The sequence below is a fragment of the Cucurbita moschata genome, unplaced genomic scaffold (assembly GCF_002738365.1).
Source record: "Cucurbita moschata cultivar Rifu unplaced genomic scaffold, Cmos_1.0 Cmo_Scf00039, whole genome shotgun sequence".
NCBI lineage: Eukaryota > Viridiplantae > Streptophyta > Magnoliopsida > Cucurbitales > Cucurbitaceae > Cucurbita > Cucurbita moschata.
Window position 1 is genome coordinate 1106852 of NW_019268555.1, and position 16919 is coordinate 1123770.

General features: G+C 35.7%; 3 protein-coding genes and 1 long non-coding RNA gene across 5 annotated transcripts; 3 read left to right on the forward strand and 1 right to left on the reverse strand.

The window, feature by feature from the left end:
* Positions 1 to 86: 86 nt before the first annotated feature.
* On the forward strand, positions 87 to 2805 carry LOC111432595 (thymidine kinase a-like). The gene is made up of 4 exons (XM_023069534.1): positions 87 to 549; positions 1531 to 1675; positions 1831 to 1952; positions 2144 to 2805. Exons 1-4 carry the CDS (start codon positions 212 to 214, stop codon positions 2400 to 2402), a joined length of 864 nt encoding a protein of 287 aa, XP_022925302.1. The 5' UTR covers positions 87 to 211; the 3' UTR covers positions 2403 to 2805.
* Positions 2806 to 4355: 1550 nt separating this feature from the next.
* LOC111432598 (NADH-ubiquinone oxidoreductase 20.9 kDa subunit-like) lies at positions 4356 to 5064 on the reverse strand. Its single transcript, XM_023069537.1, has 2 exons — positions 4799 to 5064; positions 4356 to 4709 (listed from the first exon to the last, which is right to left on the reverse strand). Exons 1-2 carry the CDS (start codon positions 4950 to 4952, stop codon positions 4561 to 4563), a joined length of 303 nt encoding a protein of 100 aa, XP_022925305.1. The 5' UTR covers positions 4953 to 5064; the 3' UTR covers positions 4356 to 4560.
* Positions 5065 to 7685: 2621 nt separating this feature from the next.
* LOC111432636 (PLASMODESMATA CALLOSE-BINDING PROTEIN 5-like) lies at positions 7686 to 9146 on the forward strand. Its single transcript, XM_023069583.1, has 3 exons — positions 7686 to 7805; positions 8018 to 8269; positions 8864 to 9146. The coding sequence occupies exons 1-3, from the start codon at positions 7727 to 7729 to the stop codon at positions 8896 to 8898; spliced, it is 366 nt and encodes a 121-aa protein (XP_022925351.1). The 5' UTR covers positions 7686 to 7726; the 3' UTR covers positions 8899 to 9146.
* Positions 9147 to 11337: 2191 nt separating this feature from the next.
* On the forward strand, positions 11338 to 12918 carry LOC111432639. 2 transcript variants are annotated; one of them, XR_002708667.1, is made up of 4 exons: positions 11338 to 11474; positions 11566 to 11670; positions 11774 to 11843; positions 12642 to 12918. It is a non-coding gene; the product is annotated as an uncharacterized LOC111432639 (long non-coding RNA). The 2 variants fall into 2 exon arrangements; XR_002708666.1 differs by having other exon boundaries at positions 11338 to 11670.
* The last annotated feature ends 4001 nt before the right edge of the window (positions 12919 to 16919 follow it).

Consider the following 16919-nt stretch of genomic DNA (forward strand, 5'->3'; position numbering starts at 1 on the left):
ATAAATAAAAAAAAAAAAAAAAAAGGGTCAGAAATGGACATTTAATTTTGAATAATTTAATTCAATTCTTATTGGTGAGTTGGGAACGTAGCTTCAACAAAACAGAGTTTGGGGCAAAACAAACCCCACCAACCTCTCCGCTCTCCAAATCAAAATTTACAGGCCTTTCTCAACCCTTTGCCAAAACCCCATCAAAACCCTCAATACGCTTATGCTACCCATTTCTAAGATGAAATCCTTCGTATCATCATCATCTTTCTCAACCCTCTCGCCCTATTTCCCCATTACCGCTTCTCCAACCCTCTCTTTGGCTTCTAAATCGACGCAATGCAACCCTATATTCACCCACTTGTCCAATTTTTTCTCTCTGAAAACGCTCAGAGTCTCGTTGCCCAGAAACCAGGGGTTTTCAAACCAGAAACGAAGTGCCCAAATCGTAGCTTCTTTGTCACCGCCCTCCGGCGAGGTTCATGTGATAGTAGGGCCGATGTTTGCTGGGAAAACAACCTCTCTTCTTCGGCGGATTCAGTCCGAGAGCATCAATGGCAGGTATTTTATGCTCTGATTTTGTGCTTCTATTCATTAATCTAATCGGTTGCGAGTGTTTATTGTAATGTTTTCTCTAGTCTCCTTTGGACTTGTCTCCCTTGTATTTCTAAGTTTCTACGGTTAACGGAAATGGGGCTTATTGGTATGATAGTAGGTGGTAAGTTTGCTAATAGATTGGGAGATTTTGTATTGGCTTGAATAATAGCATGAGGGTATCTCCAATAAGAAATGAGAAGAAAGTGGCATTCTAAGGTTCTGTTAAGATGCTCTGATACCACAGAATGAGAAACAAGAATGGGATTGAAAGTCCTTTGTTCCATTCTCTGTCACTTTCTTCCGTTCTTCCGTTCTTCCTCTTCTCCCGCTTTGATACCATGTTAAGAATGAACCTATGTTTCTCATTCTTAACAGTTTTGAACGGTTCTAATATGGTTATTCTTGTCAGTTTTAAATGGTTCTAATATGGTTATTCTTGTCTATGTGTACAAATTCTCAATATTAGAGTTATGCATATTGGTGATAAACGAGGGGTTAGGCTGAAATATGATGTGGGTTTTGGCCTCTTGATAAAGAATTTCCCCTTTAATGTAGCTCTCAACACTCTAGAAGGCAGCCCTCTTAACATTAGACCATATGACCTTGCCTCTTTCTTTGAAACAAGGCTATTGATACATAGACATTGTTGCACCAATTTCTAAGGTCTAACAGTTTCCATTTGAACTGTAAAATAAAGAAACATTCAAGAAGTAGGCGACTTGCATTTTCACCATGCCTTTTGGCTTTTGCAAATGTATGCACCAGTTCAGTTGGATTGTACAATTTGGCGTTAGATCTTATAATTTGGAGATGATACAAGAGTTCACTGGTGATCACCTACTTGGGATTTGATAACTTGGATTGAATTTGTGCTATGATATAATCTTGATTGGTGTAGAAGCTTCTTTTTGGGGTAAAATTCATAAAAATTATTATTTTTTACAGAAGTGTAGCCGTTATTAAGTCGAATAAAGACACGAGATATGGACTGGATTCGATTGTGACGCACGATGGCATGAAACTGCCTTGCTGGGCATTACCAAACTTATCGTCTTTCAAACAAAAGTTTGGTGAAGGTGCTTATGACAAGGTATGATAATCCTACCTTCTTAAGGAAAGCTTGATATCTCTCTATGAGGCTAAAGATTTGGTTTGCAGTTAGAATGAGCAGATAGCTGACTAATTGGGCATACTGATTTTCCTGTAAACTAAATTTTTAGTTCGGTTTTGATAATGATATGATAGCTAGATGTGATTGGAATTGATGAAGCTCAATTCTTCGATGATCTTTACGATTTCTGTCGTGAAGCTGCTGATATGGATGGCAAAACAGTAATAGTTGCTGGGTTGGATGGGGATTACTTGAGGTATCATCAAAGTTTTTGGCGTAGTTTTGGTTCATTCATTCGAAATATTTGAATTATTTTCTTCGAAACTGATGGCCTTTCATTTGGCACACATTCAACGAAAGCTTTCATATTGATCTAAACTGAATACGCATTAGTAACTGAGCTAAAGCTTTTTTGTGTTGGGGTTTTATCTGAAAAAACATGAACAGGAGGAGCTTTGGTTCAGTTCTTGATATAATTCCGCTTGCCGATTCTGTAACAAAGTTAACTGCTCGATGCGAGATCTGCGGGAATCGAGCTTTCTTTACTTTAAGGAAGACAGAAGAAAAAGAGACTGAGCTGATTGGTGGTGCTGACATGTATATGCCCGTATGTCGACAACATTATGTTAGCGGGCAAGTAGTGATAGAGACAGCAAGAACTGTAGTAGAAGAAGCACACAAGGTTGAGTTTACGACCACAGCATAGTTGTTCCTAGTAGTAGGACTGCAGAATCACATACAGCCCAGCAGCCTATGCCGAAACATAGCAGTTGTTCGGTTGTCCCGACGATTATGGTAAACAAGGAACGGGCGATTTTGGGAACGGATGGAATTACGGTAAGCATTTAGTCAGAATTGAAGAGAAGAGTGTAGCAGCAGGGGGAGGGAGGGCGTTGTGCTGTAGGTTTAGAAAATGGGATTATTTTCATGGATGATAGGGAAAAAGGAGTGAATGGTATGTCATATGTATTTGTGTTAGTTGAAAACTCAATTCATTATTGAGGGAGGAGGAGACATTCATGTGTGTATTATTGGGTAAGTTGTTGATCACCCACCTGTTTCTTGTATTCTGCCAGTTTCCATTCCGATATATCAACTACTTTTCATAATTAAATAATGAAAAAGTTGTTCCGGTGTCACCTATATACGTTTGAAAAGTTAAAACAAAAGTTGTATTTTCTTCACAGTTTCACGCTGGTTGGAGAGAGAAACATGCATTTTAAAATTGTGAGACTGACGATAATATGTATTAAGTAAAAGTGCACAATATCTGCTACCGAGTAAAAGTGCACAATATCTGCTACCGGTAGGCTTTGTCGATATAGAAAGATCTCCTTATTTCTTCATTGCGGATTCTTGCGTCATTTTCTTGAAAAGATATTAGATCACTGTAAGACACTTTAAAATGAGTAATAGAGACCATCCATTCCTTTATTCACACAAACCCTTCAATGACTTATCGGCTGCCTTGCTTGAGGAAGAGTTTCACTAAAATTGAAACAAACCGGAATAACGTCTAATCTTGTTTATGGATTGAGTGGAAAAGGGATATAAGAACTTCATCTATGTGTCTATTACAAGTAAGGTGAGAAGTAGGTGTCACTCGTTGGATCTTGGGGTGCAAAATGCACAGAATATCCCACCACCGGATGATCCAAACCATTCTAGGTGTTCAATTATTTGTTGAGTTTATAAAGTATCCACAAACACCAAGGTAAACACATCATATACATTCGAAGTTTATAACGATATCTATTTCTTTCTTTAAAATCGAAGGTTTAACCCTCCACCGCACCGAAGTTTATGCAGTCACCTATAGAGCCTACATTAATCTAGTCTGATCAAATATCTGTAAGAAACAAAAGGGCATCCCACAAACAACCATACAAAAATTAAAATAGTAGCGGAACTTACAATGAAGGCTATCCTTTTATGAGACTAAAGAAAGCATTCAAAACATCAAGAATCATTTCCAATTTACATCATTTGAAAAGAAAAATCATTGAACATTTTATCTCCTTAAACAAAAGGCCATACAACCAAAACAGTGAGAAAGTAACAATCAAAGCAAGAAAAAAGAAATTGAGCAAAAAATTTGCTTGAACTTTCTCAGGAGCTAAATCTAAGGTTCAAACAAACAAATTTCATAGTCCACCAGATTGTCAGCCAACTGCAAATATTCTACCTTCTGAAATGCTGTGACAGTCATCAATGGAAAAGTAACAAAGAATCTGATATCTAAGATCCATCGCAGCCACATCAGAAAGAGCTAAATTTGCCTATTACTAAGAAAAACATAACCATTTGTGGATGACAATCACTTAATCAGAACAAGACTGCTTGAAAGATGAAATGCTAGCACAAAAGATCACATAAAAGAGCATCATAGCAAAGTGTGTGAGAACTTTTTCTTTGAAGTTCATTGGTGTAATACTGTTTGGATAATAAAGAACATTTTTCTCCCTCTTAAAGCTACTCTTGTACTACTTTCAATTTCCTGGTTACACGCTGAAACTCTGGAAATCAACTCGAGTTTATGACAATGCGGCAAGAGATGTTATAATCTAACGATACCCCGTTGAACAAGGTTTACCAACAAACATAGGAAATAAAAAAATGGATACACAAATGGAACAAAAGACAAGTATATGATCTATACCTCCAAACCCCTTAACGAGCATCCTTGTTTATCGATCAAAAACAAAGGAATCATGTAAAGTCTTCAACAGATTCATTTAGAGCGAAGTTTCATTTAACTTATTGACACAACCCGGTCGCATGGTTAATAAGTAGAACATCGTAAAAAATGTCCACAAATGGAACTCGAAATTCAGAAGAAAAAAAAAACCCTAAAACGCACAATCTTATTTCTTGTAACGAGCTACCTCGCCTTCATTGGGGAAAAACCCCATAAGCCGACCAGCCGAGTTCTGATAAGCATACATGAAGCCTCCCATCAGTCCAATTAAACCGCCGGTCACCATTGACGGTCCTCTAATCCCGGGCTTAATCCCTAAAACGCAAATAACACAACACATTTCCAGATTAGTAAAGAAAAAGGAAGAGAAACAAAGAAGAAGAGAAGAAAGAAGAAATTGGCACCGGAAAGATAGCCAACGGTAACGGAAACGCCGGTGATGGTAACGAAACGGAGGTAATCGAGAGTGTCAAAATTGCCGACGACTTTGGTGAATGGAGGATTCCGATCTATTACCGGGTACTCCGGCTTGGTCGATGCTGTAATGTCAGTGTTCATCTTGTCTTCTCCGGAGCTGAAACTGAAACCGAATCTGATCTCCGCCGGCTCTCTTTCTCCCTAAATTGCTGTGGGACTCTGCACAAACTCGGTTGCCGAATCGCTGCAGTTGAAGACGATGCACGTGTGAGTGATTGAATGGGTTTTTCATGGGCCTGGCCCAAAATAGTTACATCAGCCACGGCCCATTATAAAAAATGAGACACCTAGATAAAGGGCCATATTATATATATACATACATACATATATATGTATGTATGTATATATATATATGTTTAAGTCTAAACTAACTTAATTTAGAAAAATTGTGAAAATAAAAAATTTAGGTTTGATCGAGAGTTCGGGGGGGTTTAGGTTTGGAAAGCCGGATGAAAACTCTTGAACTTTGGTGAAAGAGCCAAATTGGATCGAGTTACATACAAAAAGATGTAATAGTTTAACTTTTCTCCACTAACCTCTCAGAAGTCGTTACCCCAAGTCTCTCTCCTAACGAACCCATATCACACAAAACTTAGAGGCAAAACTTTTAACGCAAAACAATCTCTCCCTAACCAACCCTAATCACGCAAAACTTGCAAAACTTCTCATGCAAAACTCATTCTATTTTAGAGGCCGTAATAGTGAGTCATATTTTACATTTTTCTTTTTTGTTTATCGAATGATATTAATTTTGTTATAATTATTTAAGTTTGACTTAGAAATTAAACTGAATTAAAAAAAACCCTGAACAAAATAAGTAAAATAGAAGATCTGGAAAAAGTATTAAATTGTTATTAACCATAAATATCTAAAATTTAGATGGTATGATCCATTTAAATAATATTCACACAATTGAGAAGGAATTCGATTTTGATTGTAATAAGTGAGAACGAATTCGAAGGACGAAAGAAGCAAATTTGGAGCTATATAGAATTTTGGCTAAGGCCAACCAAGTAAGTGGTTTTACTATCACTTCGGTTGGAAGACTTATCTTATGTAACACATGCTCAATGGCTCTTGCACATGTCATGTATGCTTATATATTATGATGATGTGAATTGATATGATATGATGATATATTATGATGATACGATTACGTGAATTGATACAATATGATTATGCATTATGATGCTGTTATGTTGATATGATGTTACGTTGGAGTGATGATTTATTATGACATGATGACATAAGATGTATAATGCTGATGCGACATAATATGATAATACTTCATATTATGATGATGTGCATGTATGAGATGTCATGTTGCATTATAATGAAGAGTTTTTTTGGTAAACAACCTTTACAAGGTTATAAATGATGAATGTATGGAAACTTATGCATGCATGTTTCCCAAGTAACCATTTAAATTTTTTTTTCAAGTATTACTGGTAGAGATTGTTAGAACGTGCTAATATGCGAGCATATCCTACCTTAAATTGTTAGAATATGCATGAGAAGGTCATGTATGATGTGAAAAATTACCAAAGTACTCCTTAGATAAGAACTAGAGGGTTTAACGTTGACCTAGGTTAATATGTTTCTAGTAGACCGAACAACCAAGGATCATAAGTAGTGATCAGAGGTCTAGACCTTAGCCCCAAGGGGTTAGTCTCGAGTGTTTTAGCAATGTGAGATGAGATTTAAACCTCATATACACCCTAAAAACTTAGTAAACCTTCATGACAAGGATGACTAAGAAATCTCAACCGGCCTAGTTGCAGTGTGAATGGTATCACCAGAGTTTCTTCCTCATATCTCCTCAGGTATGCTATTAGGGCTAGCAACAACCCAGATCGAACCCTCAGCACCCTTCCAAGCAGTAGGAGCTCATGTGCATTACTGTTGAGCCAAACCTAATAAGCTCGATAGTGTAACACACTGAGACAATCATGTGACTTTATCTTGTGGAAATGGGCAGGGTTCTCTTAAGGGCTCCTACATTATAAACACATCTTAGTGCGTGGAACCACACAGGTAACCTAATAGCTAATAAGCACCATGGTCACTCCTCCAAACTCATCCAAACTCATAGTGACTCTATAGCCCTATGGAAGTGGCTTTATACATGGCTCAAATTTTTCAGCAGAGTCATGATTGATTTTTAAACTCGGGATGGATTATAAGCCAAGACAAATAAAAATTAAATTGAAAAGAAACACAAAAGAAACATATATTCAATCTTGAAAATAAAGCTCTGATACCAAATGATAAGGAATATGTTGAAACTGTATTTATAATAAGTAGAGCGGGACAAGGAATTGAGCGGGGACGAAAAATATAATCTCGTCTCCGCCCTATTTATCTAACAGAGAAACAATGTTCTCGACCCCTCTCTTATTCCTCGTCTAAACGTGGAATCTCTTTCCCACAATCACGAAATCGAGTAAAATGGATATCTCTCTTAAAAAAGGAGCTCAAGTGCATCAACACATGCACACATATATATATATACATTTGATTCCAAAAACACATATCCAAATAAAGTAATGTTAATGAGACATGTTAGCCTTTGTCATCTACACACCTTCCACTATGTTACATCCACTCACTTGATTCCCCTCTTCCCATAACTAAAGTGTTAAGCATGTGATTTCAAAAAATTATTAAACTCCAAATCTATGTTTAAACCTAAATGATTCCCAAAAAAGAAAGCTTCAAGTGTTTCTTTGACGTAAGCTTGAAGAAATGAATCTTAACTTTCTCGAAGGCTGTGAACTCCTCCTATCATTTCTTAAAGACCAAACCTTTGTTGAAACATGGCCACACAGATCATTTAGAACAAAAACAACACTACAATGTCTTCTCGTTCTACTCGGCTCACCATTCTCCACCTGTCTGTGCTGCTCGCTTTCATCGTAGCTCCACGAAGATCAGGTACTTAGCTTCTTGTTTGTCTTGTCTTTGTTAGGAATCACGACTCTCCACAATGGTATGATATTGTTTACTTTGAGTACAAGCTCTCGTGGCTTTGTTTTGGGTTGGACTTTCCTAAAAGGCCTCGTACCAGTGCAGATAGTATTCCATGACCGTCTTATGTTACGAAAGGAAAATGGATTTGATTTTTTTTTTGTGTTGGGTTATGAAAGAGGGGCAACTTGAGGAGTGGTGCATAGCTGATGAGCAAGTGCCGGATGATGAGCTGCAAAGAGCTCTTGATTGGGCTTGTGGGAAAGGAGGAGCGGATTGTGGTGATATTCAAGTGAAGCGTCCTTGTTTTTACCCAAACACTGTTAGGGATCATGCTTCTTATGCTTTTAATAGTTACTATCAAAAGTTTAAGCATAAGGGTGCCTCTTGCTTCTTCAATTCCGCTGCCATGGTCACCGCTCTCGATCCTAGTAAGTGTTCTTAATCTAACTCCATTTTCTCGATCTTCTTGTCTTGTACTTCATGGTTACTGTCTAAGCTCATAGCTAGTAAATATTGTCATCTATGGGTTTTCCCTTCTGGGCTTTCCCTCATAGATTTTAAAACACGTATGTTAGGGAAAGATTTCCACGCCCTTATAAAGAATGTTTTGTTCTCCTCTCCAACTAATGTGGGGTCTCACAATCTACTCCCCTACGGGACCCAGTGTCCTCGCTGACACTCGTTCCTCTCTCAAATCGATATGGTATCTCACAATCCACCCCCATTTGAGACTCGACGTCTTTGCTGGGACTTGTTTCTCTCAGTAATCAATGTGGGATCTCACAATCCACACTCGAGAGGTTTTCACACCCTTAGAAAGAATGTTCTGTTCCCCTTTCCAACTGATGTGGGATCTGACAATCCACCCTCCTTTACGGCCTAGTGTCCTAGCATCCTCACTGACATTCATTCCCTTCTCCAATCAAATATCATTCTACTCTTCCATCAGGGGGATCTCAAAGTTTTATTAGTCAAGTAAACTTATACATTTTCCTTAAAACTAATCTTCCTTTCCTTGGCAGGTCATGGTTCGTGCAAGTTTGAGTATGTACCTTGAAGAAGGGCATGACTTAATCATCGAAGAGGCTTCCAATTATAACTTGAGTATTCAACGCTTTTGATATGGATGAAGATATTTCAATCATATAATATGAACTATAGATGGTTACAAATTTTGAATGAATGATAGTTTAGAGTTATGATGTTTCGTTAATGTGTTTTAAAATCTTTATGTTACTTGATTTGCAAAATTTGAAGTGTACTGATCAAATTTTAATATAATGATTTTGAGTGTTTTTGTTTTATCTTACTATTATGAATATTAACGCCCAATTTTATTTAGAGAATAATAAATAATTATTAAAATAAATGTAACATCTAAGATTTTTCGAGCATATTCGTGTAATATCACGAACGATTGTATTGGATTCACTTAATAAAAAATTATTAAACTTTTTACTACAATTAAAATTGATATTTGACTCGATATAAAATATGAAAATTAATTTTATCAAAACATTAAACAATTTGGAAGAATTTAGAATATGCCATTTAAAATTAAATGAGATAGTGTTAGAGAAAATAACAATGCAACTTTACATTTGTACGGTCAATCTCAATCTACTCCACCCTCCCAAACACCTCTCGAGAATTTGAATAATCTCAATCTATTAACTTTACGAGCCTCTTGATAATTTGAATAAAACTTTCTTGACTCTTTTACCTACCAAACCCCAACGGTTACACCATTTTAGTTACGAGTTCAAAAGCAACCGAAGTAAAAAGTAAATAAAAATATTATAATAATAATAAAAAGTCTTTAACAATAATAATAATAAAAATATTTCAATCTTTTTTTAATTAAATGTTGTCGGAAGGGTACTCTAAACATCAGATTTTTTTTTTTAAATTTTATTATTTCATATATTATATATAATTAATTTTTTTTCTTTTTTAAAAGACAATCAAAATTTACCCAATCAAATGATTTTAACTAAAAAAAAATTGTTATCATCAAAAACATTAATTAATTTAAAATAATGGTAAAAAAGTCAACAATTTTATTTTTTCACGGACAAATTAAGTTAAAAAAATAATTATAAACAAGTAATACATGTGTTCAAGTAACAAGAACAATATACTCTAATATATCACCCTAAACCTACATTAAATTCACATCATAAAAGTCCATACTTAAAATTCACTCAAAAATTAATTTTAATGCATCGGTATATTTTTTTTAATTTTTTCCTCTTTTTAAATCATAAGAAAGAATAATCGAAAAAATAATATTTTCACTACGAACATGTCTTTAAAAAAGTTATAATAAAGATTATTGTAAAATATTTCTTCGTTTAACGACTTGGTAAAAACATAAGCTAATTGATTACTAAATGATAAGGATTAAGGTATTCCAAATATTCCAACTAGACTTATTACACAATCCAAAACCAAAAAGATTCAACAAGCATTTATTCTTCATCTACAAAATTGGATAGGCTCAGTCCAACCATTATTTCATGTGTTACAAGCTGATTCAGTTAAAGAATGATCATCTGGAGCTTTGAAAGTGAATATTTGCACGGTTAAAGTAGTCAATGAAGTTGCTATAAATTGATAATTTGTTAAAAAAAAAAAATTTATTATTTTAATTTCATAATTTCTTGTAGCAGGCGAAAATGGAGGAAATTACTTGTCAAAGTGACCCTAACTTTTTTTTTTAGATTTAAGGGTAGTGGGAGTAAATCATATCCACTCACTTCTTTACTCAACATTTGAAAAGTTGGAAGTTTGTTTCGTGGAAAACTATAAATATTCACAAATAACTATCTAAAAAAACTAAGTTTTTGGAAGAATGAAATTGAGTTCTCATGATATGAGCCAAGAGATATCAATCATAAAATATGCTTCAATGAAGATGTGAAAAAAAATATTGTATACTGAATGATATGTGGAAATCACTACAAGGAGAGTAAGATTCAGATTACCTTGTTGATCGAATATCTAAAGGCAAAAACATTGTTTGAGATTCGAATCATTCCACAAGCAAGATTGATCATGTCGAGTTTGAATGATTTTACATGCAACCTAAACTAACTAGAATTGCAAAGAAACATAGTCATTCCCTAAAGAAAGCACAAATGCTTTTTTTTACTACATTTTCCAAGTCTACTTACCAATACAACATACATGCTTTATATAACCTCAAAATGAAACTATTAAAGACATTCCAAGAGTTGTAACATTCATACTTGATGGCTATAATGAACCATTATGTAATTGTAACCTAGAGTAAATAAAAAGTCTTAAAATACATTAATGAAATACAATAGCTCCAAATTACTCTAAATTATAATCCACCTAAAATTTATAACATAAACTTTATTTTTCTTCCATGTAAGAGCCGTATAGGTGGCAATAAGTGAGGAGAGAGAAAGACCAGCTGTACTATTCTTCTAGGGTTAAAAAAAAAAAAAAGGACCGCGTAGAGGAAAAGAGAAAAGAAGAAAGAAAAAAAGAAGAAGAAGAAGAAGAAGACAGAGGAGAGGGTAGAGCGGAGGAGATGAACAACGGAGCTTGAAGCGCTCGTCAGCAACAGTGGGCCAAACAATTGAAGAAGGGAGAATGCCGACGGTAAGCCCTAGTGGTGTGATTTTCGTTGTTCCTTTCCAAAACCCTAATACATTTCACTGAATCGGTGTACCTACGTTATTGTCGAGGGAAGTTGGTGAGTCCTTGTGAAGAAGAAGACATGTGGTGCTGAGAGGAAAGAAAGATCAAGAAGAAGGTGGGAAGAAGAGGCCGAAAACTGAGGGGACCCGACCCACCTGTACAGAACCGAAACCCGATTTTTTTTCCCATTTCACACCATTTGATTTGTCTTTATTCAAATTTAGGTACTTGACTCACACATTCCATAATCCCTTATTTAGGAAATTTTCAATTAGCTTAGTCAAGGGGACACTTGAAGACTTGATAAAGTTTTGGGAAGTCTACAATCAGGTAAGTAACCATCTAGAGCAAATTTTTAAGTAATTGCTTGTAGGAGTCGGTTTGGATTTGTGGCCAAATAATTTAGTACCGTATTTAGGAATGGATAAAGTTAGTTCATGGAGGTGGTACTTCGATAATGTGTGTGGTTGTACTTTGATTGTCGTTATGGTTATATAGTTTCGTTGACATGAATGTGAAATTTCTTTTAGGAGTTTGGGATGATATATTTTTATGTTCAGCTAGATGGTTATTACGTGACTTAGCATGGTGACGTGTTGTTGCCATGGTTCTTTGTTAGGCATTGGGTGTGGGGCTTGGGTAGCCCATTGTTACCCTTTGTGAGTTGGATCATTTATTAGGTGCTAGTTATCATAAGTTATGAAGCACATAGATGATAGTGTACCGTTTTCGTAGTCACCGACAGGGGGTTGAGGGTAATCATAGTATATTATTGTGGTAACATGTCAGAGGTGCTTAGTGGGACGAGTCATGGCCTTTTTACTGATCCAGCTGAGTGGCATAGTGGCAGGTAGTTACTGTTCCTAAGATAGGTAGTTTTACTAATTTGAGCCGACAAGGGCATAAGATAGGTAGTGACTGACCCGGCCTAGCGAGGCACAGTAGCAGGTAGTTACTGATCTTAGGAACAGTTAAATATTGCTAGGCACCACTAGGTCTCTGACTAGCGACTATTCGAGCACAAAACTTAGGATCCTGTGAATAGGGCTAAATTCGACAAGAGCTTACGAGCAGGTTGCTTACTGAGTATTGTTTATATACTCATTCTGTGTTGTTTTTATTTTTCAGGAGAAAAGTAGATCTGGGTCGGTGGCGGGGACGTGTGGAGTCGTGTAGTTGTAGAAGGGGCCCCTTAGATTGAGCCTCTTCTTCCATGTTGTTTTGGTTATGATTTTGACGTTTTTGGAAAACCTGCAATATTTTGTAACTGTTTCTATCTATGTGACTCCACGGTTCTCGTTATGTGTTTTGTATTTTTTTTTTTGAGATGTATATCAGGCAACTTTTAATTTCTAGTCCCTGTTCAAACAATAAGAAGTATTGAAAGGTTATTTTTACTCTTGAGTCCACGTGGCAACCCGTGATTCGGTATTTTCGAAGATCGGTCGTTACATTCAATGTGACATGAATTGAAATATCTTTTGATAGTTTTAACAATATTTTCTTCACATATTCATTGAAGCATATTGTATGATTGATGTCTCTTGGTTCATATCATCTCAAGTTGAGACTTTCACCCTTGGAATTTGAGTATCTTCCTTGTCATTTCTAAGTTGTAAGCATGATTCTATTTAGAACAAGGTTCTAAATCTTGTTTCTAGATCTTAAGAGGTAATGATTCTATTTAGGACAAGGTTCCAAATCTTGTTTCTAAATCTTAAAAGATAATCTAATTCTACCCTTATCTTTGGTTGATCTGAATTTTGTCTAATAAGGTGTTATTTTCATTAATTTAAGGATTTTTGCCTCAACAAAAGCTTGGATCATTAGGCTGAACACTAGTTGTCTTGTCACTAAAGCTCACAAAATGAAAAATAATACATGCTTTGTAATAAAGTGATGCTTAATATCAATATGCTTAATAAGAGTTTTGGTCAAAGTAATAGTACTCGTGTTATCATAAAATATAGGCACGCTATCAACTTTAATTTAAAATCTCTAGACTGTGTCATCCATAGAACAACTTTGATGGAAGATAAGACAACAAAATTTTGCTTTTACTAAACTAAGAAGCTAATGAACTACAAATAAATTTACAATTTGCATGGGTACTTTTAGGGTCAAGTAAGCTACGAACAAAATCCTCATTCAAATATCCTACTAACTTCAACTCAACATTTCTAGGATACCACAAGCTTAAATAAATAGTCTCAAGTGAGATTCCTTAAGACAATATTAAAATCTATCACAAAAACAAACACTAAATATGATATCGGGACTACTAGCAGTTAAATAAAATAGAGATTGAATCATACTTCGATAAGATTTAGTTTTCACAAATTTATCTTTTTCCTCTTTGTCAAGCTTAGTGGATGTGTGTTAGGATCGCACAACAACGCACACTCGATCTAGATGAACACAAAGAATATGAGAGAAAAAATTCATGTATAACCATTAAGTAAGCTATAAATAACCAACAAACTCCATAACCCAATAATTCTCGTATTTCATTCTCCAATCAACATCTTCACTGCACCATACCAATTAAGCCTTTGCACAACCTTAATTTTCCAACCTCAACACATTTTGTCAACATGTCTGTTGGATTCTTTGCACCATTTATCTTCTCCAAATACATATCATCTTCTTCCACTAATCTGCGAGTGAAATAACGTTACTTTCTAATGTGTTTTATCTTTGAATGATAGGTTAGGTTCTTCACCAACTGTATGACATTCTGACTATCTGTATAAAGAATCTTCTCGTACTACTTCTTACCTAATTTTTCTAGATAGTACGTCATCCATATCATCTCATTCCCAGCTTCAGCTATTGCCACATACTCAGCCTTAGTAGATGAAGAAGTAACACAATTCTGAAGCCTAGACATTCAACTCATCCCATCATCCATGGTTTGCTCCCACTTGGTTGTATCCTCTGTAACGACCCGAAATTTTTCACTTAATTTAAGGTCGCTACTGTATCCATACCATAAACATTGAATGCGGAAGACTTCATTTAAATTCCATAAAACATAACCTTTAACTTAAAAACACAGCCATGGACTTACGTGTTTCGAAAACATCTTTAAAACGACACAACAAAAGACCCGAAATAAAATAAATAAGCGTTTAAGTTTAAAACATCCTATTCTATCCTAAGTCTAGGAAAATAAATACCACTAGCCTATGCATGTGCCATGATCTCGAGTTGCGATGCCGTCGTCAGCCGTACAGGAATGCCTTGCCTTAACCTGAAAAATGTAGTAGCACATGGCCTGAGTATTTAAAGAAATACTCAGTAAGTGACCCCACTATTGGGGTTAAATGCAACAATCACATGCAATGAAATGATGGGACCTATCTTTCGTTTCGTTTCGTTCCGTTTCTTTTTCGTTTCGTTTCGTTTCATTTCGTTTTCCCAACGGTGTAATCCTAACAGGTAATCGTGGACATGTACCATATACTCTACACGCAGCCCATACGTGCGAGTATGGGCTCACCAGCTAGTTCGCACACCGCTGGGCCACTGTCCCTAGCCGGTGGGCATGCTCTGGGGGCCCACCGGGACTCGTTAAAACTAAAACCGTCACGGCAGCGCTATGCGGAGCATAACGATCGTTGTCCTGCCATTTGGATGTACGCGTCCGTACCCTCGTGATGGGATAGGGGTATCCCCCCAAATGCATGAACACACAATATGCATGAGGTCCCACTAGTCCTACAGTCATCATTTAATGAGCATAACCCCGCGCCACGTTTTCATGCTTACATGTCATTCTCATTCTCATTTCGTTACGTATCATACATATTCCTAGCGGGGTTATGTATCGTGCAATTTACCGTATTTCATGTCATACAATTCATTCAGTTACATTCCAATACCCATACAACAAGCCATAATCGTACAAGGGCCACACATCGTCACATGCATTCATATCACATCAACTAAGCAGCATAAATAACATACATTCACGTTCACATGATTTCGTACTTAAGCACAATAATCTAGCATACAATGGATCATATCATAACCAAGTCATAACGTAAACACTTCATAGTCATATCGTTCTCTAACTTACCATAGCCTTAACGTTCTTATACCTATCACAGACATATCATTACGTGACATACCTTAGTCATATCATCACCAGAACGTATCCTAACGCCATCGTTCTATCAATCTATCACAAACCTATCCCTTTCTACCCATAACCTAACCGTATTCTTTCATCAATCTCTCCTATCCATAGCACTCCGGTATGTAACCTAACCTAACGTTTCGTGAACGTATCTTACTCCTATCGTTACATTTTGTTTTGTGCATCCTTCTCGTATCCTATCTCAAACATCTCCTAGAGCACATCGTACCATAATTATTATCATATAATCCACATATTATATAGCATAACATAACATATAGGAAGCATATCGATCCACAGACAATTCACACATATCAATATATATGACGCGTGCCGAACCACAGAGCACGTGTCAACATCAAATATAACCATGCCGATAGTAAGGTCACTTACCTGGCCAGCTTAAGTCGTTGTCACGAATATATCTTTAATTCAAGTTCGATTCCGTCCTTCGAAATCCGAGTCAACCTATATGAGCCCATGACATTAGTTTCAGGTTTGAACTCTATAAAATTATTTCTCTAATTTATGTTGACCCATGTGTTATACTTCATGTGAACGTTAGAGTCTTTGCTTGAATTAGGTGTTGAAATATTTATATATGTTTGTTATAGTATTATTTTCATACAACCCATTTAATACTCATTAAAATTTCCCAGATATTCTATTTTCTCATGGTGTTTAATACCCTTTTAACATTTTCCACATAATTTTCAATTATATTCACAGTCTTCCCTCTCTGTCTCTTACTGTGTTTTCTTTCTTTTAATTATCTCTCACTGTATTTACACTCTGTATTTACCTTTTTCCCCCTATATTTAGTTTGTGATTTTTAATTCTTATCTGTTTCCTTTTAATTCTGTTGTCATGCTTTCCAAATTTCCAGTGAACCCTGTTTCCAAATCCTTGAATCCTTCCTTATCTCAGTGTTTCCTATAAGTTTTTTTTGGCCATTCTATCTTTAATCTATTCATTCGCTACCGATAAAAATTTAATCTAACATTACTAATCTGACGTGATTGACTAGAATCATTGACATTTAGTTTCTAACTCAGATCATTCTAATAATTCAATGAAGATCTGGTGTGATTTCAAAAAAAATAGGATAAAAACAAATAAAGATTTAATATATACCTTGTTGATCAGATCTATCTTCACGTAAATCTCCGGTGAATCTCGATTGGGTAAAGGTCATTCTCATTTTTTTTTCTCAAGTAAATCTTACGATTATTGATCTTCTGTTTTTTTTTTTTTTTTGCAAGTCT